The 27,658-nt window shown below is 36.3% G+C and overlaps 1 protein-coding gene across 4 annotated transcripts in view; it reads right to left on the reverse strand.

The window, feature by feature from the left end:
- Window positions 1-390: 390 nt before the first annotated feature.
- PLPPR5 (phospholipid phosphatase related 5) overlaps window positions 391-27,658 on the reverse strand; it is a 119,605-nt gene continuing 92,337 nt past the window's right edge. For all 4 annotated transcript variants that reach the window (XM_027577540.2, XM_027577549.2, XM_027577531.2 and 1 more), the window contains one exon: window positions 391-1,133. In XM_027577540.2, coding sequence (XP_027433341.1) covers window positions 1,101-1,133 — 33 coding nt within the window. In that variant the 3' untranslated portion in view covers window positions 391-1,100. The remainder of the gene's footprint in view (window positions 1,134-27,658) is intronic.

Genomic DNA, 27,658 nt, shown 5'->3' on the forward strand with positions numbered 1-27,658 from the left:
GCCTTGGCTTTATTTTTCTCATTTATAAACTAAAGCCACTTTCAATGATTGCACAGGGCTACTGTAAGGATTAAGTAAAATTATAAATGAAAATGTACCTTGTAAACTATAAAACTATACAAATGCAAAGTAAGATGCATTAACCACATTTCTGGCATTTGTAGATTTTTAACTTATGTGTCAGAGTGTGGTTCTTTCCTGTTTATGTGGAATCTTGACTAGTAAAAAGCCTAAGAATGGAGCCTTCCCCCCTCTTGAGAGACTTTTATCAGTGGAAAATTGCTCAATACATAGGCACCATCGCTAGATTTTGTCTAAAAATATCCTAAGCACAACCTGCATTTGAAAGCTACAAGTCAACAATTAAACCACAATTGTCAGGAACAAAAGTCCAAATAAATAATTTTTAATTATGATACATTACTTATTACAGTAAAAATTGGCATTTTCCCCCTTCAAAAGCAGAAGCACCAGTCTTAGAATGTATAGTATGAATGGTATTTTAAGTGAAATATAGTATAATATTATGTGCAAACATTATTTTAGTATAGAACATACTTTCTAAAAGTAAAGTAATTTCACACACTGAAATCTGTTAGAATGGAAATAATGTCATGCTGAATAATAACATAAAACCCCCATGACTTTCAAAGTCCGCTTCAAATGAAATGTGATATACTGCTGAATAGATCTATGAAAAATTAAAAAGCTTACCTAGCCCCAGATGGAGGGATTTCTTATACAAGATGACTTGTGTAAAGTTTCCTTTTCACATAGTATCGGTGATTCTGTGAGAAACTAACGTGAATGTTTTATTTACGAATTAATCTTTTCATTGGGTCGTCACATTTTATTTAACACCTACTTTGTGCGAGGTTTTGTTGTAGGTGCTGGGGATACAGAGAAGAAAGACACAGTCCTGCCCTTGAGGAGCTCACAGTCTAGTGGGGGAAACAGATAAGTTGACACTGATTTTAAAATTATAAAAATTATTAGACAACTTTATAAACTTCTGTTGTAATCAAACAAACTTTGGGGGTTATGAGCGGGTGGTGAAAAGGGACGATGTCCAATGCAGTGACAAACCATCTGTTTCAGTATCATGTGACTTCTGCAAAGGCGGTGATATGGTTCTGAAAAAGAGAAAGGAATTAAAATATCAGAGTCCTGGGAAAATTGGCTTTGGGAGGTATTTAGTACTTTTACAAATGATCATTAGCTTAATAGAAATCTGTAGCCCATCTGTGATTAAGTTGCAGAAAATACACTTAAGTTCTATGTATTATTATATACATTTAACTGCTAATTATATATTTTATTCAATATTCTTAATTCACCAAATAGATTAAGGTGTAATATTCACAATTAACACTGAAATTTGGAGAGATGAAAATGGCAATCCCACACACGTTAATATTCTGCTCACTGTTGTTAATGGAATTTTAATGCTGCGTGATAGAGGTTCAGATTAATTGTTCCCTGTGAGACAGATGGCATAAAACAACTTGGTGAAATGCTCAGACTGAAAAGCATTTGCTGGTTAACAAAGATCTCCTAAAACACTTCATTTATTTCTGGTTTTATTGAGAAATAATTGACATACATCACTGTATAAGTTTAAGGCATACAGCATGGTGGTTTGATTTACATGTTACATGTTATGAGATGTTATGAGATGATGACCACAATAGGTTTAGTTAACATCTATCTTCTGGTATAGATACAACTAAAAGAAAGAAAAAAAGGGGAAAAAAATTTCCCTTGTGCTGAGAATTCTTCAGGTTTACTCTGTAAAGAACTTCCCTATAGCTACTTAGTTACTTCAGAGCTGGAAGTTTTCTTTGACCACCTTCTTCCAATCCCCACTCCCCACACTCTTCACATCGGATAACCCAAATCTGATCTTTTTTTTTTTCTCTGTGCATGAGTTTAGGGTTTTTGTTTTTGTTTTTAGAATCTACATATAATTGAGGGCGCCTGGGTGGCTCAGTTGTTAAGCGTCTGCCTTCGGCTCAGGTTGTGATCCCAGGGTCCTGGGATCGAGTCCCGCATCGGGTTCCCTGCTCCGTGGGAAACCTGCTTCTCCCTCTCCCACTCCCCCTGCTTGTGTTCCCTCTCTCGCTGTCTGTCTCTGTCAAATAAATAAATAAAATCTTTAAAAAAAAAAGAGTCTACATATAATTGAGATCATATGATATTTCTTTCTCTATCTGACTTATTTCATTTAGCATAATGCCTTCAAGGTCCTTCCATGTTGTCACAAATGGTAGGATTTCTTCATTTTTATGCTGAATAATATTCCAGTGTGTGGAATATATTCCACAGCTTCTTTATACATCCGTCCATCAGTGGACACTTAGGTTGTGTCCATGTCTTGGCTATTGTAAATAATGTTGCTATCAACATGAGGTACAGAGACCTTTTTGAGTTAGTGTTTTTGTTTCCTTTGGATATATTCTCAAAAGTGAATTGGTGGATCACGTGATAGTTCTATTTTTACTTTTTTGAGGATTCTCCATACTGTTTTCCATAAAGGCTGCAACAATTTACAATCCTACCCATAGTGCACAAAGGGTCTCTTTTCTCCACATGCACGCCAGCATCTGTTATGTCTTGTCTTTTTGATGTTGGCCATTCCAACAGGCATGAGGTGATATCTCATTGTGGTTTTAATTTGCATCTCCCTAATGACTAGCGATGTTGAGCATCTTTTCACATACCTATTGGCCTTTCATATATCTTCTTCGGAGAAATGTCTATTTATGTCCTTTGCCCATTTTTAAATTAGGTTATTTGTGTTTTGCTATTAACTTGTATGAGTTCTTTATATATATTGGATATTAACCTCTTATCAGATATATGGTTTGAAAATATTTTTTTCCAATTCCATAGGTTGTTTTTCACCTTGTTGATGGTTCCTTTTGCTGTGCAGAAGCTTTTTAGTTTGATGTAGTCCCACTTACTTATTTTTGATTTTGTTGCTTATACTTTAGGTGTCATATTAAAAAAATCTTTACCAAGACCCCTCAAGGAGCTTTATTCCTATGTTTTCTTCTAGGATTTTCATGGCTTCAGGCCTTACATTTAAGTATTTAATCCATTTTGAGTTAATTTTTGTAAGTGGCATAAATATAGGCCCAGTTTCATTCTTTTACATGCAAATATCTAATTACAGCAACATCATTTATTAAAAAAAACAAAAAACAAAAAACTGTCTTTTCTCCATTGAGTATTCCTGGCTCCCTTGTCAAATATTAGTTGACTGAATATGCTTGGGTTTATTTCTCAGCTCTTGATTCTGTTCTTTCAGTCTATTTGTCTGTTTTTATGCCAGGACCATACAATTTTGATAACTATTGCTTTATAGTATAGCATCAGGATGTATGATGCCTCATGTTTTCTTCTTCTTTCTCAGGATTTCTTTGACTATTTGGGGTCTTTGTGATTCCATATAAATTTTATGACTGTTTTTATTTATTTTTTTTAGGTCTGTAAAAAATGCCTTTGGAATCTTGATAGGGGTTCTATTGAATCTAAACTCATTATTTTGATCTAACAGTTTTTGGTTGCATCTTTAGGGTTTTCTCTATATAAAATCATGTCATCTGCAAATAGAGTCAGTTTTACTACTTCTTCCTTTCTAATTCTGATACCTTTTATTTCTTTTTCTTGCCTAATTGCTTTAGCTAGGACTTCCAAGGACTATGCTGAATGGGAGTGGTGAGAGTGGGCATCCATGTCGTGTTCCTGATCTTAGAGAAAGTGTTCAACCTTTCACCATTGAGTATGATGTTAGCTGTGGGCTTGGCATATATGGCCTTTATTATGTTGAGATATGTTCCTTCTATGCCTAATGTGTTAAGAGTTTTATCATGAACGGATGTTGAATTTTGTCAAACGTTTTTCTGTGTCTATTAAAATGATCATATGATTCTTTTCTTTCATTCTATTAATGTGATGTATCACACTGATTGATTTGCATATGTTGAACCATCCTTGCATCCCAGGGATAAATCCCACTTGTTCATGGTGAATGATCCTTTTAATGCACTGCTGAATTTGGTTTGCTAGGACAAGCATACCTTAGAGGTACTGAAGGTTTGGTTCCAGACAACCACAACAAAACAAATACCACCATAAAGCAAGTTAAATGATGCTTTCGGTTTCCCAGTACATATAAAAGTTATATTTATACTATACTGTAGTCTATTAAGTGTGCAATAGCATTATGTCTAAAAAAAACAATGCACATACCTTAATTAAGAAATACTTTATTGTCAAAAATGCCATCATCTGAGCTTTCAGTGAGTCATAATCATGACTACAGATCACCATAACAAATATAATCATAATGAAAAAGTTTGGAATACTGTGAGAATTTTCAAAATGTGAGACAGAGACATGAAGTTAGCAAATGCTGTTGGAAAAACAACTCTGATAGACTTGCTTGATTCAGGGTTGCCACAAACCTTTAATTTATAAAAATCACAGTATCTGTGAACTGCAGTAAAGAGAAGCACAATAAAATGAGGTAAGTCTGTGTTTTATTGAGAATTTTAGCACATATGGACATCAGGGATATTGGCCTTTTTCTTTTCTAGCAAATTTTTTTTTTTTTTAATTTTAGTATCAGGGTAATGTTCACCTTATAAAACAAGTTTGAAACTGTTTCCTTCTCTTTGATGTTCTGGAAGAATTTGAGGATTGGTGTTAATTCTTTAAATGTGTGGTAAAATTCACCCGTGAAACCATCTGGTCCTGGGCTTTTCACCATTGGGAGATTTTTGATTACTGATTCAATCTCCTCACAAATAATTGGTCTGTTCAGATTCTCTATTTTTCCCTGATTCAGTCTTAGTAAGTTGGCATATAGTTATTCACAGTAGCTCTTATGATTCTTTAAGTTTCTGTGGTATCTATTGTAATGTCTTCATTTATAATTTTGTTCATTTGAGTCCTTTCTCTTTTTTCCTCAGTTAGTTTAGCTAAGGGTTGTCAATTTTGTTTATCTTTTCAAAGAACCAACTCTTAATCTGGCTAGTATTTTCTATTTTTTTCCCCGTTCTTTATTTCATTTATTTCTGCTCTAATCTTTATTATTTCCAATCTTCTGTAACTTTGGGCTCAGTTCATTCTTCTTTTTCTCCTTCTTTAAAGTGGGAGTTAGGTTGTTTATTTGGGATTTTTCTTGTCTCTTAATGTAGGCATTTATTGCTGTGAACTTCCCTCTAAGAACTGCTTTTGCTGCATCCCACAAGTTCTGGTATGTTGCATTTCCATTTTCTTTTGTCTCAAGAAATTTTTTATTTCTTTAGCTTCTTCTTTGATCCATTGGTTGTTCTGGGAAGTGTTATTTAATTTCCATGTGTTCATGAATTCCAGTTTTCTTCTTGTTATTGATTTCTGGTTACATGCCATTGTGGTCAAAGAAGACACTTCGTATGATTTCAATCTTCTTGAATTTGCTAAGACTTGTTTTGTGGTCAAGCATATAGTCTGCCCTAGAAAATGTTCCATGTGTGCTTGACAAGAATGTGCATTTTGCTGTTGTAAGATAAAATGCTCTATATGTATCTATGAGATCCTTTTGGTCTACAGTATTACAATCTGCTATTTCCTTATTGATTCTATCTGGAAGACCTATCCGTTGTTGAGAGTGGAGTATTAAAGTCCCCAAATATTATTGTATTGCTGTTTATTTCTACTTTTAGCTCTGTTAGTTTTTGCTTTATATATTTAGGTGCTTCAAATATAAATACTTATAATTGTTATATCTTATTGATGTATTGACCCCTTTATTGTTATATAATGACCTTTTTTGTCTCTTTTTACCATTTTTAGCATAAAGTCTATTTTGTCTGATATAAGCAGAGCTACCTCTGCTCTTTTTACCATTTGCTTGAAGTGTCTTTTCCCATCCTTTCACTCTCAGTCTATGAATGTCTTTAAGGCTAAAGTGAATCTCTTATAGGCAGCATCTATTTGGATCTATTTTTTTAAAAAATCCACTCAGCCATTCTATGTCTTTTAATTGTAGAACTTAATCCATTTACTTTTAAAGTAATTGTTGATAGGTAAAAACTTACTATTGCCATTTTGTTGTTGTTGTTGTTGTTTTAATAGATCCATTGTTCCTTGTTTTTTTCTTGCTGTCATTTTTGTGTTTTGATGCCTTTTGATACCATATGCTTTAACTTCTTTATTGTGTTCCTTTGTGTAATTTCTACAGAATTTTCCCTTGTGGTTACCTTGAGGCACACAAAAAACAGCTTAAACTTATAACTTATTTTAAACTGGTAACAACTTAACTTGAATAGAATTTATAAGCTTTACATTTTTATTTTTCTTCTTCACATTTTAGGTTACCACTATTACAAGTTATATGTTTTATGTTGTGTAATAACAGATTATTGTAGTTATGGTTATTTTTACTATGTTTTTTTAACTTTTAAACTAGAGTTTTAAGTGAATTATATACCACTATTACCATATTGCAGAATCTAACTACGACTATATTTAATTATAATGTGTGGTTCACTAAATATCCTTAAGAGGATTATTCTGAATTCTTTGACAGCTCCTAGATCTCTATTTGTTTAGAGATATTTATTGGAACTTTATTAGTTTCCTTTGGTGGAGCCATATTTATCTGATTTTTTGTGATCCTTGATTCCTTATGTTGGTATCTGTGCATTTGAATAATTGGGCTCATCTTTTAGACTTTACAAGTTTGCTTTGGCAGCAACAGTTCTTCACCAATCAGCTCAGTTTGGGTTTCTGGTTGTGTCTGCTAATAAAGTCCTTGGGCAAGTGGAGGCTGCTATTATTCCCTGGTTGGACAGGCTGAAGCCTGTATTCAGTGATGAGTGGGGTATGAATTAGGTTCCCTGCCTGGACACAGCAGAAGTAGCTCTAAAGTTGGTAAAGCTCTATTTGTTGTCTTAACTTAAGCTGACCTGTACCCCAAGTTCCCTGACCTAACATGCCAATGGCTTTGTTCTGCAGACTATTAGCTCTGCCCTCCTGCCTTTTATCTCTCTAAGGCTACTGCACTGCATAGCTTCCAGCTGTCTCTAGTCCTTCTGGTTAGATGGGGTCAAAAGACACTCTCCACAGCAGGTGAAGTTATGTTGCTGCTTCCTTGCCTGGGCAGGATGGGGAGGGGCACTGCAGGCTACTCTCAATTTCCCAAACATGCTCTCTGGTTGGGAGGGACAGAGCTACCCTCAGTCTTCACTATAAATTAACCCCCCTGCCTGTGTAGAGCATAGTTACTCTCCATGCCCAGTATTGGCTTTCTATCTGCCTGCCCACCTCTCAAGCACCGCTGGGCCACGCTGCTTACAGGAGTTGTTGCCAGCCCTTCTAGACTGAAGGGGGCTGGAAGACACTCTCTAGGTAAGGCTGTGACTTAGCTCCTCACCTGGGTGTGGGGAAACCAGGCTCCAGGGCTGGCAAAACTGTTTATTTGAGGATCTGGATTAGGCAGATCCTCACCCTGTTAAGTTCCCTAGGCAGAGGGCACCCTCAGTTTGGTCCTGTAGATTCATAAAACTGCTGGTTGGGATGACTACTAGTGCATCGCAGGTATGAATTTGGTCTGCCAAGATCCGTGTGCTCGTTGTTGTGAGCCCCTCCCTGCTTCTCCATCACACACAGATTCCCAGTTGTCGAACCTGCAGATTTCCCTGCAATTTCCATGGTGTGAGATCAGACTAGAGACTCCTACAAACAATGCTAGGGGGAGTTGTCCCCCTTTTGGGGTGTCTTTGCTCACTGGGGGAACTGAAGGCTCAGGGGGGACCTCTTCAGGTGGTGCTGTACAGCTGTTCAAAAGGGGCAACGGGCCAACATGTAGCTGCTTCTCTTACACTGGTAATGCAGTCTGTCTCAGTCTCTAATGGCGCGGGGGGAGTGGGGGTGCTTCAGCCTCACTCCTGCGTTCTGGGATTCTCTCAGTGGCGTCTTGTTCTTAAACAGTTCTTAGTTGTTCTTGTGGAGGGGAGCAAAGTCAGGATGTCATCATGGTGACGTCACTCCACAAACACTTCAGGTTTGAATTCATGAATCCAGACTACAGACTGCAATCTCTGTTGTTTACTTCAATCAGAGGATTCCTTATAGGACTTTCTCCTCCTCCTCCACCTCCTTTAAAGCAACAGAGCTATGTACAAAAAAACCCTCTGGAAGGGCTAATATTTAAGTGGATTTAGACATGCAGCAGACCAAATCATGGCTGCTGAAATATTGCTGTGGAAATTGATATAATAATTAATAATAATAATTAATAATTAAAATATAATATAATTATTATAAGTATAATAATTAATCATGCTACGTATAGGGTCATGTCAAGATGTAACATACTTGACAGCCCCAACCAATAACTGCAGCATTACAAAAGGATTTTACCATCATATTACCTGCCCTAAGTGTTTTTCATAGTAGTTTCTGTATTGACTCTTCATAAGTCGAAGACATCATGAACAGAATTTCATGTAATGAGCGCATGCCATGAGCTTTCTTCCATGTATACGTAGCTCTTTTCAAGTTAAAGTGTCTTAACTAGTTAAAACATTTACAAAATATGTGTGAAGAAATTAAAACTCATTTTCACTGAATTTAGGCATATTAAACCAGAAGTAGGAGAATATCATTGACTAGTGCTTATGGCATTATTCTCCAGGTCTGACCCACTTAAACCTAGAGAAAAACAGTATCAGAAGGAATCAGTAGTGAGCAGAACACGCCACCTTTTCCACTAACTACTAAGAACACCTTAGAAACTGTAATTTCTCACTTTAAAAACGCATGATGAAAATGTTAGGGAGCTCGGCAACTCATCCCCGAGTTTTCCTGATTTTCTCTTACAAATGCACAAGCATGATTTTAGGACAAAAAAGACTGTCAGAATTTTATAATGCACTTTGATGGAATAAAAGCCATCAGAACTGTGGAAACAATACATCATAATTTTATTTCCAGTGGCCCCATGGGGACTTGAAACCTGTGGACTGAGAAAATACAATCTGATACACAGTGTTTCAGTACAAACCTGGCAGGAATGTCATACTTCTGGACAGGACCTAGCATATAGTGATTGCTGGAAAGATGTTAAAATATCAATCAATTGACGATTAACCAGTCAGTGACAGCAGGGGTAGGGAAGGAGCGAGAAAGTGACAACAGACATACAGGAAAGGAAACAAAAGAGAGAAAATAGGTGGTGTTCTGAAGGCCACTGACCTAAGTGTCAGTGTTCCCTTGACCTAGATAATCAAGTGTCCACACGGCTCATTAAATTTGCTGAAGATGAGCCTAAGTGAAAGAGACAACCATTATGTTGGAAGGTAGAACTGAAATATTAGAAGACCTTACTAGACAGGGAAAGTATCAGAAGCAAATCACTAATAATCGATGCAAAGCAGGACAGAAGCAGAAGAAAAGCCAAGGGACAAGTGCAAGCTGAAGAGAGTGACTAAGAAAGTGCAATGACTGGAGGACGACCTGTAAGTTATCATCTAAACCCTGGAAAAAGGGTTGCTAATGATACACTGGGGACAACAGACTGAAACTGGGACTTTCCCAAATAGGGGCATAAGGACAATTTAGAAATAAGGCATCCGGTGTGGAACTCAAAGGGTGCTATGGAGAACTAGGAAACACTGGGGCCAGTCTGGGTGTTTAAAGTCATGTTTCGATGGCCACTAGATTTTCCTTTCATTACCGGTCGAGTCCAAATAATATCACCCCTTTCATTACACTAAGTCATTACCAAGTTAAACTACAGTTTCCAGACTGACTCCATTTTTAGATCCCAAGTCTCCGCATTTTTCCAATTAGCAAACTTTTCGTTTCACATCACACTTAAGTTTTAACTTCTGAGATGATTTTTTGTTTGTTTGTTTTTTTGTTTGTTTAACTGGTATTAGGATTCTGCTCGGGGCTTATCATTTAAGGTTGACATTAGCAGAGAGATTAAACAGATGAAAATAAAACATTAAAGTGACTGTACATAGGGAAGAGAAAGTTAAGGGGAAATTCAATAATAGGTTTTAAGTACATGAAAGGAGTATACAGAGAGCATGGGGCCCATCTGTTCATTAATTTCACTGTCTAAGAGCAAATGAACCCACACCATAGAATGAAGGAGATGGATTACTTATTTCAGGAAGATTTAAAAACTAAGATTAATTCTCTTTTAGCATAAGGGTGATTTTCCCTGAAGGACTCTAGAGAAAGAACAAGGGTAATTAAGGTCCTTACCATCCCTAAGACACTCTGGTTCTATGTTATAAAAATTAGATTAGCAAAGTATGTAAATGCATAATTTGAAATATACAAATGGCATCATTCCTATGCAGGAAGTTATGGCAGTCCTCACTTCCCGTCAGCATTTTTTTCAGTAATATAAAAAGCCAGAGTTGCGTTTATTATTTTCAGGTCACCTGTCTTGAGAAATGGACTTCTTATGAGGCAAACCAGGTAACAAGGGGTTTCTCCTTTTAATCTGGCTGAATTCTTAATCTGCCAATACAAATCCTATTAGTAGATAATACTGCAAACAGGTAGTAGGCAAACTAAAAACTCATGCATAAAAGTTTAATTCAGAGTCACACAAAGAAAGGGGTCAGATAATTGATCAGTGCAATTACTGCTTTTTGCAACTACACATAGGGAGGCTTATAGTAGAGATGGCAGAGTTTGAGCCCAAAGAGTTGAAGATTAAAATGTGTTACGTCTGTTAGAAAGTGTTCATTCAAGTCCACAGCAAATCAGTGTGCAAAATACTGAATCCAGTCCTTGAGTGCAGAGGTCCCATGGAAAAACGAGCACTTGTTTCTGAAAAGTAGTTTTGGATTCTTAAATTTGGTAAATTCTAAAGTCTATATAGTATGTCAGTTTTTAAAGCTCAAGTTCTACATAAAAGTCTATTTTACTATTTATTCTATTCTTCCCCTTGTAGAAATTATACTGTTATTTTAAAAAATGTTACTTAAAACTACCTCAGCTTATGACAATGAGGTGATGACCTGTCACCTGACAAGACAGGCCACTTACCATTTCCCTTTTAAAAAATATGTGGGAAATGCAAAAAGAGCACTTCAGCTAGGCAAACGAAAAAGCCATTATTATTAAGGGTTATTTGGTTGAGGAATGCCAAATTCCCATTAAGTGAAAAATCAATAAAAAAATAAAAACATTTGAAAGGTAAAATAATAACAACAACAATCAAGTACTTAGAGTTTTGGATGGGATAGAAACCTGCACAGAAGGACATTTTCTGTATCTGCCTTAGCGTCGCAACCCAACTCCAACACCAGTGCGCTCTAGCGCACATACGTTTATTGCCTTAATTGAAGATGTTCGCAGTGGCTTATTCCCAGTATCCAGCTGAAGAGCCTTGCAAGACAGTCTTTAAAGGACCTTCCCTGTGAATTTTCTTCTTGACTGTTCTCACTAGGTTGAATTCGGGACACCTACAAAATGTGTTTTATTCATTATTTAAATGCTTATTTAATATGGACTTATTTACTTGGACAAAGAACTAGTTTACTTCAAGTTCTATGTTCCTATATTATCAGACCAAATGCTGAGGTTAAATACTGCTCCAATTTCTTTCTTTCAAGATGACTATAAACAGCTTTTGGGTTTTAATAGGAGGTTGCCAGCAATCAGCTTAGGTTTTTAACCTAAACATAAAAGGAGATCTGTGCATATAATGTCTTTAATTCAATGATTTCTGTCTTTGGCTCTATTGGTAAGGAAGCTGTGTGGTAGAGTAGACACTGCTGCCAGGTAGTATGAATTTAATGTTCATATGGAATGTAGAAGGTGGGTTTCATAACAATTGAAATGTTCACAAGCAATCTAATCTTTCAGAGACCCGGCTTTCTCACCTGTGAAATGGAAATAATAATATATCTTTGAATGGATTCTTGTTAAGATTAAGTGAGATTATATGCACCAAGTTCCTTGTCTCTAGTCAAACATTTATAATTGTCTATAAAGGTAGGGCAACAAGATAAAAAGTAAAAGAAAAAAAAGAAGGAAAAAGTACAAAGAGAAAGAAATCAATACATGTATTAATATTCTAATATCCACACAAACTTTAAAACCAAATGTTTCTTGTACGATTGGTGCACTCATTTGGTGGTGAAACTGACCCTGAATTGCTATGAGGTTATTTATACTCTATGTCTTGCTGTAGAAATATCCATCTTTGATTACAAAGTGCTGCCCAAGACCCTGCTTGTGTTAACAGTATTTTCCCCTAAAATATAAAGTATTTTGAAGCCTGAAAAAATCTAGCACCATGGTGTAGGAGAAGGAATCAGGGTCCTATAATGATCAACAATTCTGATGCTGTAGAGATGCAGCCTACATTTTATCAGGGGAGGCTAGATGAAGGCCATACTCCTAAATATTGGCCCTATATATTTTGCTATTTGCTTCCTTTGTCTGTTCACTGTGTCCCTTGAGAAAGACAAAGTAGACAAAAGAGAGAAGGATTAAAAAGAGTCATGCTTGGAGTGTGTGCTCTAGGACCCTATGTTGCCACATTCAGTTTTCGTCCTGATAAATGGTGAAGCTGGTACTTTCAATGAAAGAAAAACAATGTTAGGTCCGCCTGAGAAGAAATTCCTAGAGAACTTCAAATTTAGGCTGTGAAACAGATTGAAAAATGCATGTTCAACAATTTCATGTTTTAAGAAGCTGGGGAGATGAAGACATAAAAGCCGAAATGTGATAAAACCAAGGTTCTCTTGGGAAGGATTGTTTTGAACCATTTCTTCCTTTAACGTGGTTCTCTGTTCAGTTCAGAGTTTTACATTAGCTCAGAGTTTTGTTTCTATTCAGGAATTTCTTTTTTGTACTATTTGGAGACAGGGGTTCCAAGTTACGTTCTGAGAGAATCGTTGGTCTCCAGAGAAAGAACTCTCTAGGTGGCTTTCACAGATAAGCTAATTAAACCAGAAGCAGGCCAGGCTTTTAAATTAGCTATAGATCTTATGAAGTATTTCTGAGTCCCAAGGAGCCAAGGATTTAAGGCTTTCCACAATGAATGTTTAGGACCACAAGTTCTCAAACTTGGCCGCATGCCGTAATCACCTGGGGGCTTTAAAAAAAAATACTGACACACCAGAGACTTGGATTTAATTGGTCTGAGGCATGGCCTGGTCAATGGCAGTTTTAAAGGCTCTCCAGATGACTCTAATGTGTAGTCAATATTGAAAACTACTGTTTCAGAAGGTCTGCAAGCCCTACTGGATCTAGGCCAATTGCTGGCTCCATATCCACATCACCTGAGGTGGCTGATACCACAGATCCCCAGGCCCAAGGCTGCCCAGGCCTACTGCATCAGAATCTCTGGGCATGTATCCCAGAAATGTGACCTTTGTGCTAATTCTATAAGCGAAGGATTCCCTTTTACACCAATCGGAGAACCACTGTCTAACGGTGTAGTAAAGTGATTAGTTAGCAATGTAAACACTGTCAGGTATATAAAATAAATTCTTTTTAAAAATGCTACCATTCCTCTGGTAAAAAGAGCACTGCCTTAAAAAGCAGTAATCCTCAATGACTCCAAAATAAAATTGTTGTGTTCAAAAATTTCTGGGAATAACTGCACATTATATTCCTTGCTTAGAGCATCACTGTGCATAATGGTGTTGAGATCTGTAGCAAAGACTTGGTTTTACTGTAACTCAGTTTCCCAGCACAATGACATGAAGCTTCATGTGAGCTGTTAGTATTAATGGGCTTACGTACTTGGTGGATGTAGGTATCCATGTTCGCTAACTGTAGTTCCTTAACCTCACGAACTCTAAGGACCTGTCCGCTGCACTTGTAGCACACATTCACGACCATATTCCCAACCGTCAACCACATCAGAAACGTAAAGCCCCGATTTACCTCCTGTCCTACCTCCTTCGTACTACAAAGTTTCATTGGCCATTTTTGAAATTTCCCAACCACTAATCTGTTCATCTGCTCCAGCCCATCTTGCCCCTTCTTGATTCTATTTCTTTTACCTTCCTTCTGGACCCCACCTTAACACTCTTTAATGGCACCCCCATGTCTCCTGCCTCCGTGTTCTTATCTCACCTGCCAAACAAAATCTTCGTGCAAGCTGCTTCCTCCATCTAAAACATTCTTCTGTCTTCTCCTCACTTGGCTAACAGTCCTTTGGATGTCTCCTTAGAGGCTGCCACAAGCATTGCTAAGTTTGAGTAGGTCTCCCTTTATGTCCTCCTCCAGCATAGACATCACCACCCCGTTCTATATTGGCCTATAAGATTATCGATCTCCCCACTAGACTGTAAGCTCATGAACCCTGGAAACGTACCATAGTGCTTTTTATTTGGTATTGGTTACATATCTCATATATTACAAATCTAATTACAAATTATATTTAACTATATATAACAAATGGTAAGAAAGGGAACTCTTCCATAAATTGTACCCAGGACTTGTTTTATACTGGTATTTTAATCTACCTAATTGGATTTACCTAAATAAAACCTATTTATTTCATTTCTCTTTAACTTTTTAAAATGCTTTAGATTTGCTAACTAAGCACCCCAATGCTACTTGACAGAAGAATCAGAGGATGTGGGTAAGGGATCAAGTGCACGACAAATTCTTGTAGAACCAGGAGCTGATTAAAACTCATTTATAAAACTTCCCCTTTTTGAGGGCACATGTTGTGTTGAGCACTGGGTGTTACATGTAAATGATGAATCACTAAATTCTCCTGAAACCAACATTACACTATATGTTAACTAGAATTTAAATAAAAATTTGAAAAAAAGATAAAAATTTTAAATAAATAAATAAATAAATAAATAAATAAAACTTGCCTATTTTCACCAGAAGGTAAAAATCTAGATGAGCTACATCAAGATTCATTTCAAAACCATTCAAAACCATAAGTACCATGAGCCATGACACAGATACTTTGGAAAATTTCTGTAAGGGTAGATATACCTTTACCATAAAACCACTATCCCTATTCCTTGGTATTTATCCAAGATTTAGGAAAATATTATGTACACAAAAACCTGTACCTGAATTTTTATATCAGCTTTTTCTCACAATTGTAAAAAACTCAAATGTCCTTCAATTGGTGACTGGATTAAAACATTGTGGTACACACATATGACAGAATACTACTCAGCAATAAAAAGGAAAAAAAAAAACCCTACTGATGTAGGTTATAACATGAATGAATCTCAAATGCATTACACCAGGTGAAAAAGTCAGACTTGAAAGGCTACATACTGTGTGAGTCAATTTATACAACATTCTGGGAAATGTTAAGCCCTCCTAAAGATTAGCTTTTACTCTTATGCTTGATAGGAGTATTATATTTATTGATCTATAAACATATCTTTGATACATTGTTGCCTGAACAAAAGCAGGCTACAGAAAAGAACATCCAAGGAGATCCTGTACTATACACAAATTCACACATACACTCATGGGGTCCTCAAGGCTACTTAAGAAAGTGTTTCCGGGGGCACCTGGGTGGCTCCGTCAGTTGAGTGTCTGACTCTTGATTTCGGGTCAGGTCATGATCTCTCCTGAGATGAAGAACTGGCACAGGGCTGGGGCAATGGGCTCTGTGCCCAGCGAGGAGTCTGCTTGAGATTTCACACCCCGTCCCCGTGCATGAGCATGCCCCCTCTCTCTCGAATAAATAAATCTTTTTAAACAAAGAAGATTACTGTGGTGGGATATGGATGCTGTCCATCTATTTCTGTTTTGCTTGCCAGACTTTCACATTATAAACAATATACACAAATTACTTGCTTCTTTAATAGAAACAATGAAAGATTATGGTTGTTTCATTAGACTGTGAATGGGTTCGTTGTTAATTTTCTTAGCTTTAGTAAAATAAAATTTTACATTTTCTTTACAAAAAATGTTCATAGTGTCATGGTGCTCCTGATTGATTTTGAAGGCCTCCGTAAGCGTCTCTAGGACAGCCCACCATTCAGGAACAAACCTGAGACAAGAGGGGAATGAATGGGTGGGAGCAGTTTCCTATGAATAACTAATCGTGTTGCATCAGGAATGATTTTTTAGTCCATCATTGTTTGATTCTCTCCTTAACTGATGACTGCAAGAAACACATAATTTAAAGATGCAGTCATCAACCCTATATTTATTCACACAAATGAGATGAGGAAGCATGTTTATATTCAAAAGTAATTTACTGAAAAGATGCTTTTATAAAAGGCCATTTAGATAACTGAAAAAAAATCTGGCTTTTATTCTTTGTGTAGTATATTATGATTTATAAATAGTGTGGAAAAATAAATACTAAATATATGGGAGCATAAATAGGAAAAATGACATATGGCAAAGTAATAACAGAATGTGCTAGTTTTTCTAACCTAAAATGTTGATGCCTGTTGAAATTTTTAAGCTTCCATTCTTAATTGACTTTTTTTAAGCAAAATTAAATTTAACAAATAAGAACAGGGTACAGCATGTAAACACTCATTTACTTCAAATACTTTTCATAAGTGCTCAAAGCTTAGATTGAGGAAAAAATGCCTAAATTATGAATATATTTAGTTCCACTAACTATTCTAATATCTGATCACTAATAAATTTGTTTTGACAAGGTCCTATATAACATTTATATTACAGTTCAGCAGTTATGTAAAACAAAGATTTGCATTATAGAAAAGCAACTAAATCTTAAATAGATTGTCATAGTTATTCATGCACAGCATTCTGAAACCTCAAAGAAATTTATCACAGAGAGCACAGTAATGTATAACCATATTTGTCTTGGCAAGAAACCACAGGATTGTTTTTTTATTGCTATGACACTGATGTATGCAACATTTTATACCGTAATATTTTCTGCCACATGTGCCATGTATGACATAGACAATCTGTATAAACTTTTAAGTCCATAGCATATATCTATTGGGGTTTCCTAGTCTGAGATAAGATGAAAATCCTATTAAGGGAATCATATTACTCCAGGAGGGAACTAACTTGTGTTAACCACCTACAATGTGCCAAGAAGTTTATTTGTGATCTGTTAATTCCAACAGTTACCCGACAAAGGAATCATTATTGTACCAGTTTTTCAGGTAAGGAGGAGTAATTTGTTTAATCCCACCTACTTATTATGTCACCAAGAAAGGCTTCCCAAACTCAGGATTTCCAGCTGCAAAAGCCTGACTCTCCATCCGCCCCCAGCCCCACTCTGCCTTAATTTCAGCTCAGGCTTCTCTATGACCCTTGCGATTTTATAATCTGCAAAACAGTAAATGAAAGGTCAATGCATATGCTTCTCTGGGTCATTGTGAATTCCCTTAGAATTTTCCTATTCATCTTATTTTCCTTTGCAATAGCCATGGGAATTAAACATGGTAATTTCCATCTGTAATAAGACATACTTATTATGACATTTCCAGATTTTGGGAACTGTCATCACTGCATACCACTTTCATTAGGTGATACTTCTGTTAATCAGGGTGTGCTTTTTATACTATGAGCTTCTTGGGTGGTACAGGTTGGTGAAAAGTCCCCTACCTAAAATACAAAACTATAATCTTGTAAATTATCCCTATCATTATCTTCCCTTTTCTGTTCCCCTGCAGAAGGGAATTCCCTTTGATTCACTTGATTAGATCATGTAAGCCTAAGAAAAAATAATGCCTATGTTTAGAGAGAAACAAAATTATTTTCTCAAAAAGCATCTTTTATACCTGGTTACATTCACTAAGTTAACTCTCAAAATTATCCCAAATTAGCTATAAGTGATTATAGTGGCTTAACTGCCTTAATAAAACTATGTAGGTATGAATTTTTAGATCTATTAGAAATATACCCTTTTCTATCAAATCCCATCTATCTTCATATTTATTTAAGATTTTTTTTGTTCTTGGGCGCCTGGGTGGCTCAGTTGGTTAAACGACTGCCTTTGGCTCAGGTCATGATCCTGGAGTCCTGGGATCGAGTCCCGCATCGGGCTCCCTGCTCAGCAGGGAGTCTGCTTCTCCTCTGGCTCTCCCCCCTCTCATGTGCTCTCTCTCTCTCTCTCTCTCATTCTCTCTCTCTCAAATAAATAAATAAAATCTTTTAAAAAAAAGATTTTTTTTGTTCTTTTGCTAAAGTATCCCTTTCCTTAGATTTTCTGTATAGCATCAGTTAAAATCAGTAACACATATGCACACATTATTTGCATATGTTTACCTATGCAAATCTGAATGCCAGCGTTTTGCCTTAGAGTGAGAATAAGCAGAGGGAAAGAGAGAGGAAAAGGACAAAAGTGTTCAGTGCTTTGCTGCTGTGATGAATGCAACTTGGCCCAGGAGGATCCCTGGAAGGGATATCAATGTACTCCTTATTCATTAGTTATAGACAAAAGAAATCTCTTAGGAGATAACAGGCAAATGACACAGATGAAAGGTCAGCATGTTCCTGGGGGTGGGGTTTGGGGGACGTTTCTCTTTGTGACAGACTGGCTAGCAGTTTAACCTTTTTCCACTGTAAATCATTGGGATAGTTAGATAACCCCTGGTACAGACTGAATGTTTGTGTCCTCCCCAAATTCAATGTTGAAACCTAATCCCCGATGTGATGGTGTTTGGAAGTAAGGTCTTTGGAGCGGGGGTGGGGGGGTGACTAGGTCATGAGGGTGGAGCCCTCATGAGTGGGATTAGTGCCCTTATAAAAAAGATCCCAGAGAGCTCCCTTACTCCTTCTGCCATTTGAGGACACTGGAAACAGGCCCTCACCCAGCACTAAGTTTGCTGACATCTTGATCTTGAACTTCCCAGCTGCTAGATCTTTGAGAAATAAATTTCTATTATTGATTAGCCCCCCAGTCTACGGCACTTTGTTACAGCAACCTGAACAAACTAAGGCAACTCCTTTGAACAGAATCAACATCTGACTAAATCAGACTTTGCCAAAGGATGCCTGGTCAGTCAAAATGACATGACATGGCTGTATTGAGATCTAGTCTATGTCGTCTTTATCATTTATCTGGATTTTTACAATAACCTCCCAGATTGGCTTTTGTTTTTCTCCACTGCTATTCTCCTTTAATTCACTCTGCTTTCTTAAACTCCTTAATGGCTCCCCATTGCTTACAGGGTGAAAACCAACTTTGTAAGCATCCCATAAAAGACTCTTCATGAATTTTCATCAAAAGTGACAGAAACTCACGATGTCTGGGTGGCTCAGTTGTTAAGTGTCTGTCTTTAGCTCAGGTCATGATCCCAGGGTCCTGGGATTGAGCCCCACATCATGTTCCCTGCTCTGCGGGAAGCCTGCTTCTCCCTCTCCCACTCCCCCTGCTTGTGTTCCCTCTCTCGCTGTGTCTCTGTCAAATAAATAAATAAAATCTTTTAAAAAAAAGTGACAAACTCTGAAAAGATAAACAATATAGACAAACCTTTAGCTAGACTCATCAAGAAAAAAGGAGAGGGCTCAAATAAATAAAACCAGAAGTAAAAGAGATGTTATAACTGATACCACAAAAATACAATGGATCATAAGTGACTCCTATGAACAATTATACACCAATAAATTGAACAACCTAGAATAAATGGATAAATTCCTAGAAACATACAGCCTTCCAAGACTGAATGATGAAGAAATAGAAAATCTTACTAGTAAGGAGATTAAATCAGTAATCTTCTTACTTCCCCCAAAACAAAAGTCTAGGGCAAGAAACCTTCACGGGTAAATTCTACCAACATTTTAAAAAGAATTAATACCAATTCTTAAACTCCAAAAAAATACAAGAGGGAAGAATACTTCCAAACATCTTTTACAAGGCCAGTATTACACTCTGATACCAACACCAAAAAGGATACCACAGGAAAAGAAAATTATAGGTCAATATCCCTGATGAACATAGATGCAAAAATCCTCAACAAAATCTTAGCAAACCCAATTTAACAACACATTACAAGGATAATTCAGCACAATCAAGTTGGATTTATTCCAGGGATGCAAGGATTTTTCAACATCCACAAGTCAATTAGTATGATATACCACATTAACAAAATGAAGGATAAAGATCATATCATCATCTCAATAGATAGGTAAAAAGCATTTGGCAAAATTCAACATGAATTTATGATTAAAATTCTCAACAAAGTGGATATAGAGTGAACGTATCTCAATATAATAAAGGCCATATATGAGAAGCCCACAGCTAACATCATACTCAACGGAGAAAAGCTGAAAACTTTTCATCTAAGATCAGGAACAAGACAAGGATGCCACTGTGACCACTTTCATTCAACATAGTATTGGAAGTTCTCGCTAGAGCAATTAGGCAAAAAAAAAAAAAAAGTGAAGGGCATTCAAATTGGAAAGGAATAAGTAAAACTTTCACTATTTGCAGATGACATAATGTCATATATAGAAAAACCTAAAGACTCCTCCAAAAAAAACCTCTTAGGACTAATAAACAAGTTCAGTAAGATTGCAAGATAAAAAAATCCTTCACATTTCTATATACTAATAACAAACTATTAGAAAGAAAGATTAATGTTGAATCACAGACCTGTACCTCTGAAACAAATAATACATTATATGTTAAAAAAAAAAAAAAGAAGATAGCAGGAAGGGAAAAATGAAGGGGGGGAAATTGGAGGGGGAGATGAACCATGAGAGACGATGGACTCTGAGAAACAAACTGAAGGTTCTAGAGGGGCCGGGGGGTGGGGGGATGGGTTAGCCTGGTGATGGGTATTAAAGAGGGCACGTACTGCATGGAGCACTGGGTGTTACATGCAAACAATGAATCATAGAACACTACATCAAAAACTAATGATGTAATGTATGGTGATTAACATAACATAATAAAAAAAAGAAAGAAAGATTAAGAAACAATCACACTTAAAACTGTATCAAAAAGAATACAATACCTGGGATTAGAATTAATCAAGGAGGGAAAGACTGTACACTGAAAACTGTAAGACGCTCATGAAAGAAATTGAAAATAAATAAATAAATAAATAAATGGAAGGATATTCCATGTTCATGGATTGGAAGATCAATACTGTTAAAATGCCCATTCTACCCAAAGTGATTTCCAGGTTCAATGCAGTCCTTATCAAAATTCCTTTTTTTAAAAGATTTTATTTATTTATTTGAGAGAAAGAGAGAGAGAAAGCACAAGTAGAAGAAGAGGGGCAGCAGGAGAGGGAGAAGCAGATTCCATGCTGAGCAGGGAGCCTGACATGGGGCTCAATCCCAGGACCCTGAGATTATGACCTGAGCCAAAGGAAGACTCTTAACCGACTGAGACACCCAGGCATCCCCTTATCAAAATTCCAATGACATTTTTCACAGAAACAGAACAAACAATCCCAAAATTTGTATAGAAACACAAGATTCTGAATAGCCAAAGCAATCTTGAGAAAGAAGAACAAAGCTGGACGTATCACATGCTCTGATTTCAAACTATATTAAAAAACTATAGTAATCAAAACAATATGGTATTTGGTATAAAAATGGATACATATAGCAATAGAACAGTATGGAGAGCCCAGAAATAAACTCATGAACATATGGTCAATTCATTTATGACAAAGGAGGCAAGAATATACAATAAGGAAAGGACAGTCTCTTCAGGAAATAGTGTTGTAAAAACTGGACAGCCACATGTAAAAGAATGAAACTGGATCAATATCTTAGACCATACACAAAAATTAACTCAAAATGGATGTAAGAGTTGAATGTAAGACCTGTAACCATAAAACTCCTAGAAGAAAACATAGGCAGTAGGGTCCTTGACACAGATCTTGGTGATGATTTTTTTGGATCTGACTCCAAGAACAAAACCAACAAAAACAAAAATAAATAAGTAGAAAGACATTAAACTAAAAAGGTTCTGCATAGCAAAAGAAGCCATCAACAAAATAAAAAGGCAATCTAGTTAATGGGAGAAAATATTTGCAAATCATATATTAGATAAGAGGTTAATATCCAAAATATGTAAAGAAATCATACAACTCAACAGCAAAAACAACAATCTCATGGAAAAAAATGGGCAGAAAATCTGAATTTCATTTTTTTCAAAGAAAACATACAGATGGCCGACAGGTACATGAAAAGATGCTCAACATCACTATGTGTCTGGGAAATTCTAATCAAAACCACAATGAGCTATCCCTTCACACCTGTTAAAATGGCTATTATCATAAAACAAGAAATAATAAGTGTTGGCAAAGATGTGGAGAAAAGAAAATACTTGTGCACTGTTGGTGGGGATGTAAATTGGGGCAGCCACTATGGAAAACAGTATGAAGGTTCCTCAAAAAATTAAAAATTGAACTACCATATGATCCAGCAATTCCCCTTCTAGGTATTTATCTGAAGGAAATGAGAACACTATAACTTGAAAAGATATATGCACTCCGATGTTCACTGCAACATTATTTACAAAGATATGGAAACAACCTAAGTGTCCATTGATGGAAGAATGGATAAAGAAGATGTGGTAAATATATATACAACAGACTATTATTTAACCATAAATAAGAAAGAAATCTTGCCATTTGCAACAATATGGATGGGCCTTGAGGGCACTATGTTAACATAAGTTACAGAAAGAAAGACAAATACCATATGCTCTCACTTATACATGGTCTGAAAAACCAAAACAAAACTTATATATACAGAGAACATATCAGTAATTGCCAGAGGCAAGGGGTGGTGGATGGGCAAAATGGGTGAAGGGAGTCAAAAGTTATAAACTTCTAGTTGTAAAATAAGTCATGAGGACATAATATACAGTATGATAACTATAAATAATGTCTTCATCTTAAGAAAAAAATTGTAACTACACAGTGACGGGTGTTAATTCATTGTGGTGATCATATATACAAATATCAAATCATTGTATTGTACACCTGAATCTACTATAATGTTATATGTCAATTATACCTCCATAAAAGAAAGAAAAAAGGAAAAAAAAAGGGAAAAAAGGTGACAGAGAATACTTTCCAAATATTTATTTCCCATTTGCATTTGATCTCTAATTTGCATATTTATGAACATTGCTCATTTTTCAGTTAGGATGTTTCATATATTATAGACATCAATCTTTTGACACGTGTTGCTGATATTTTATAGTTTGTTACTGGACTTTTACAGATTGTTTTTAATTACTTTTGATAACTTTTACAAAAAGGCTTCAACCTATATTTTTCTAGTAAGCAATGTCAAGAACAAAACAGTGATACCGAGTCCCTCCTTTATAAAATCTGGAAATTATCATAATTTTACTTTTGTTGGTATTATCTAGGATGTCTGTCTCGTTTTGTCATTGTTATATTATTTTCTTTTTTATATATCTTCTCTTTAAATAAATTGTTTAACTTTTCTCTGTAATTACCATAGCCAATTCCAATTAATTCTTTATGTAAATGGTTTCCATTCTTTCTGCCAATTCATTCATATCATGACTTTGCCAATTTGAAAGCTCCAGATCGGGATACTTGAATGGCTCAGTCAGTTAAGCATCTGCCTTTGGCTCAGGTCATGATCACAGGGTCCTGGGACTGAATCCTGCCCTGGGCTCCTTACTCAGTGGGAAGCCTGCTTCTCTCTCTTCCTGCCCCTCTCTCTCTCTCTGACAAATAAATAAAATCTTTGAAAGCTCCAGATATTGGTGTGTTGCTCAGTTAGTTGGTAAACATCTTCTGGTAATATTTCACGAGTAATATAATCCCTAAATTCTTGCATATCTGGTATTTTATGGTTATCTTGAATACTTAAATGACCTTTTCGGTGGGAATAAAATTCTTATGTCACAAACTTTTACTTTGAAAACTCTGAAGACATTACTCCTTTCTATTCTGGCATTGACTGTTATGGAGAGAGAAGTCTGAGGCCAATATGCTGTCAGTCTTGGGTTGGTAACCTAATTTTTCTGCCTTGGTGTGTGTGTTAGTTTTCACTAGGTATACCACATTATAACCTCAAAAGCACAGTGGCTTCCAACTCCCTCATACCACTTGTTGGTGGTCAGGTTCTATAGATCTGCTCCAGCCTAGTGGTTGCGTGCTCTTCTGTTTCTTGTGTATTCCCATTCTGGGGTACAGGCTGAGGAAGCAGCCCCTATCTGGAACATGGACTTTTCCAGAAAAAAAGCCAAGGAGCAATAAAGTTGGCAAAAACTCTTGATGTCTCTACAAGTTTCTGACTGATGGGGCATAAGTCAGATTCATTCACATGTTATTGAACAAATCCAAAATAACTGGAGGAAGGATACTCTGCCAAAGGAAGGTGGTAGTTAATAATTGGGAACAATAATAACATCTCCCACAGAATTTATAGGTCTCTTTCTTCAGTATTGAAATTCAAAAATTTCACTGAGAAATATCATCTATGTTTTAGTATACATTTTAATTTTACCTTGTATCTAGTTAACCCTTCTAGACTAAAGGTATTTGTTTGAAAGAAAAGTCTCTTTCATATATATCTCTGAATATTGCTCTAGTTCTATTTACCCTTTTCTTCTGGATCTACAATGATTCATCATCTACAATGATTCATATGACATACTGTCGTATGTCTTCTGTATCTGTTATCTTTTCTCAGATCAATTTTATTTTCTTGTTCTTTTACTACATATGCTCAAACCTGTCCTTAATATAACTGATATGACTTTATCCAGTAGGGATTTTGTTCTTTATGGTTTCTACTATTGGTTTCCATCCTGCCATAATGTTACTTGTTTTCCTTGTTTCCTAACTGTGCCATTGTGCCACCTAACTTTCATCTCTCATTTCACATATTTTCTTTAATTTCCTTCACAGTGAAAAGAAGATGCTCTCTATAATAAATTTAATTAAATTTCTTGTAGTTAATTTTTTTTCCCAAAACATATTCTAACTCTTGAAATGTGTCTATCTCTCTCATCTGTGTCATGAAATCATTTTAAAGGATTTAAATAATTGTCCTAGTTATTTATATTTGAATCATAATAGATTTAGCTCAGTTTGTCTCCCTAAAACGGGGGGAGAAGATTCATCAAAGATCCCCAAATTGTTCCATGAAGAGTCAAGGAATCTTTACATCAGATCTTGAGCTGAAAAGATGGTGAATGTAGTTTTATAACATCATTTTGATGATTTGATGAGTGGAGTGGGAGAAGAAGCTGAGACTATAGGAATATCACTTTGTTCCTATACAGTTTCATCCCCATGGTTGTTGGACCATCGGAAAGATTGTTAATCTCTTCAGTGTAACCTCTACTCCAGGTAGGTGCAGTCTTTGGAGCCAGCGTTTTTTTTTTTTTTTTTTTTTTTTTTCTGAATGAAGGTAACACTCCATTCCATTTTATAGCACCCATTCAGTTGAGGAAAATAAGTCCCTCATTTACTATGAACCCATATTAATTAGAAGCTTGATCAGAGGGAAAATTTCTTGCCCAAAGGCTTTCTTTTGTCATGTATTTGCCTATTTGCTAACCCAGTCTCAAAATGGTGTTGGTTCAGGTGCTGAAATGTGTTTGAAATAGAATAGACTCCTCGTTCTCCCAGAGATTGCTCCTATCTCTATCTTTACTCTCTCAAATTTTGGTGTATTATTGAGATTCTATAGGATTTTAGCCAATTCCACAATTTTGAACTTCTTTATTGGCAAAGAAACACTTTAATCATCCTTTGGTGACATCCTTCAAACCGGATTAATGTATATGATATTTAGTAGAAATGACTAAAATTTTACTCTATCTAGTTTCTACTCTTTGTGACACAGCTATTAAGATATTAATTCTTACTTTACTCTTGCTAATATAAGGAACTAAAGATAATGAATATGTAAATGTCTCCATCTCCACTTCCCAGAAGTTTCTGGAATCCCAGAGTAATTAATAGAAATTTCATGTATTTGAAGCCATCCTGAAGCCAGCACCACTGAAGCTTTTGTCTGGGATGCATGGGCCCTCGAAGGCAGGAGCCAGAAAAGGATGAGTCTGAAAGGAAGTGGTGTGACCTATGAAGAAAGCTGGTTCCCTGGGGCCTTGGTGGAGTGGGAACTTTGTGGATCCTTTAAGTAAGAGGCACCTGCACAAGGCTTGTGTGCAGGTTCTCAGGACAGATGGGACCTGGAATGAGTATGGCTGCAGGCGTGCCAAGGGAACCTGGACCCTAGGCATGAGGGCATGGGAGACACAACCAAGGTATTCATGCTCAGTTCAGCAGAGAAAAATAGACCAAACATTTTTAAAAGGATCCTTTTAAATCCCTGTGACACATAAGGAAGGAGCATGGGGATTTAAATTATTGTGAGGGAATCTTTCCAAGGGACTTCAGTAAATCTGAACATATCGGTAGTCAATAAGAGGAAGCATAACCAGAACCTCTTTAGAGCATAATTGTAATTATTTTTGTTACACAATTATTCATGAATTTTTCATTACAGAAAGAAAAAGGAAGAGAAAGAGAACAAAAGAAAGAGGAAAGGGAGGAAGGGAGGATGAAAGGAAAAAAAGAAAGAATGAAAAAACGAAAGAACAAAAGAACAAAAAGAAGGGAAAGAAAGAAAAGAAATCCAGTACACTATCTCAGTTGCTTCCTTTGTTGAAGCATTGCTTTCAGATTGGTATCTAGTTTCTCTCTCTCTCTCTCTTTTTTCCCCTCTTTCATCTACATGCTCTTTTATGTCTTACCAGAAAGAATTTATCTTGTGTGGTAATTTACATAACTAGCTTCATCATACACACACACACGATATATATATCAACTTAAAAAAAACAACAGCTATGGGCCTCCTGGATGGCTCAGGCTTTTAAGCACGTAACTCTTGGTTTGGGCTCAGATGAGGATCTCAGGGTCCTGGGATCCAGCCCCGCAACTTGATCCAAGAGCTCAAGGGCTTAGCAGGTGCAGAGTCAGCTTGTGGCCTTCTCCCTCCCTCTCTGCTACCCCACCCCCTGACTCAGGGGCACATGGGCACTCTCCCTCTCTTTCTCAAATAAATAAATAAATAAATAAATAAATAAATAAATAAATAAATAAAATTTATACAAACAAACAAAAAACCTTTACAATATGTATCAGAAAACTTTCCACATCTTGATTTACCCCATCCACTTCAACTGTTAAATGGTAATAATAACTGGCAGTGATTAAGAGCTTTACAGGTTCCAGATACTGTTCTGAGTGCTTTACTATTAGCTCATTGAACTCTCATGACGTCCATTCTATGATTGAGAAAACTCACGGAATATTTGAATAAGCTGCCCAAGGTCAAAATTGTCCCAAATTCCCAGCCAGTCTACCTCCAGAACCTGTGGCTGAAACACCGCGTTATAAGGTACTGGATTCCATTATAGGAATGTAACACTGACTTAATCATTTATTCACTCCTGATACACAGTTAGACTTTTATGATTTGATATTACAAACAGCTGTAATGAAGTTACTGGCAACTTAAATATTTAGTGGACTATGAGATATGAGGGGCCAGTTTCCACAGATGATAAATTCTTTTCATAAAACCAAATGTAATGAATGTTCAGATTTACTTAGCTTTCAGAAAAATCATGACTTTTCCTCATAAACTATGGTAATTAACTATATGACAAACTCCCTATAATTAAGGGATAAATTGCTGGCATAAAAATAAAGAACACTGGCATGTTGTAATTACT

The sequence above is a fragment of the Zalophus californianus genome, chromosome 4 (genome assembly GCF_009762305.2).
Source record: "Zalophus californianus isolate mZalCal1 chromosome 4, mZalCal1.pri.v2, whole genome shotgun sequence".
Taxonomy (NCBI): domain Eukaryota; kingdom Metazoa; phylum Chordata; class Mammalia; order Carnivora; family Otariidae; genus Zalophus; species Zalophus californianus.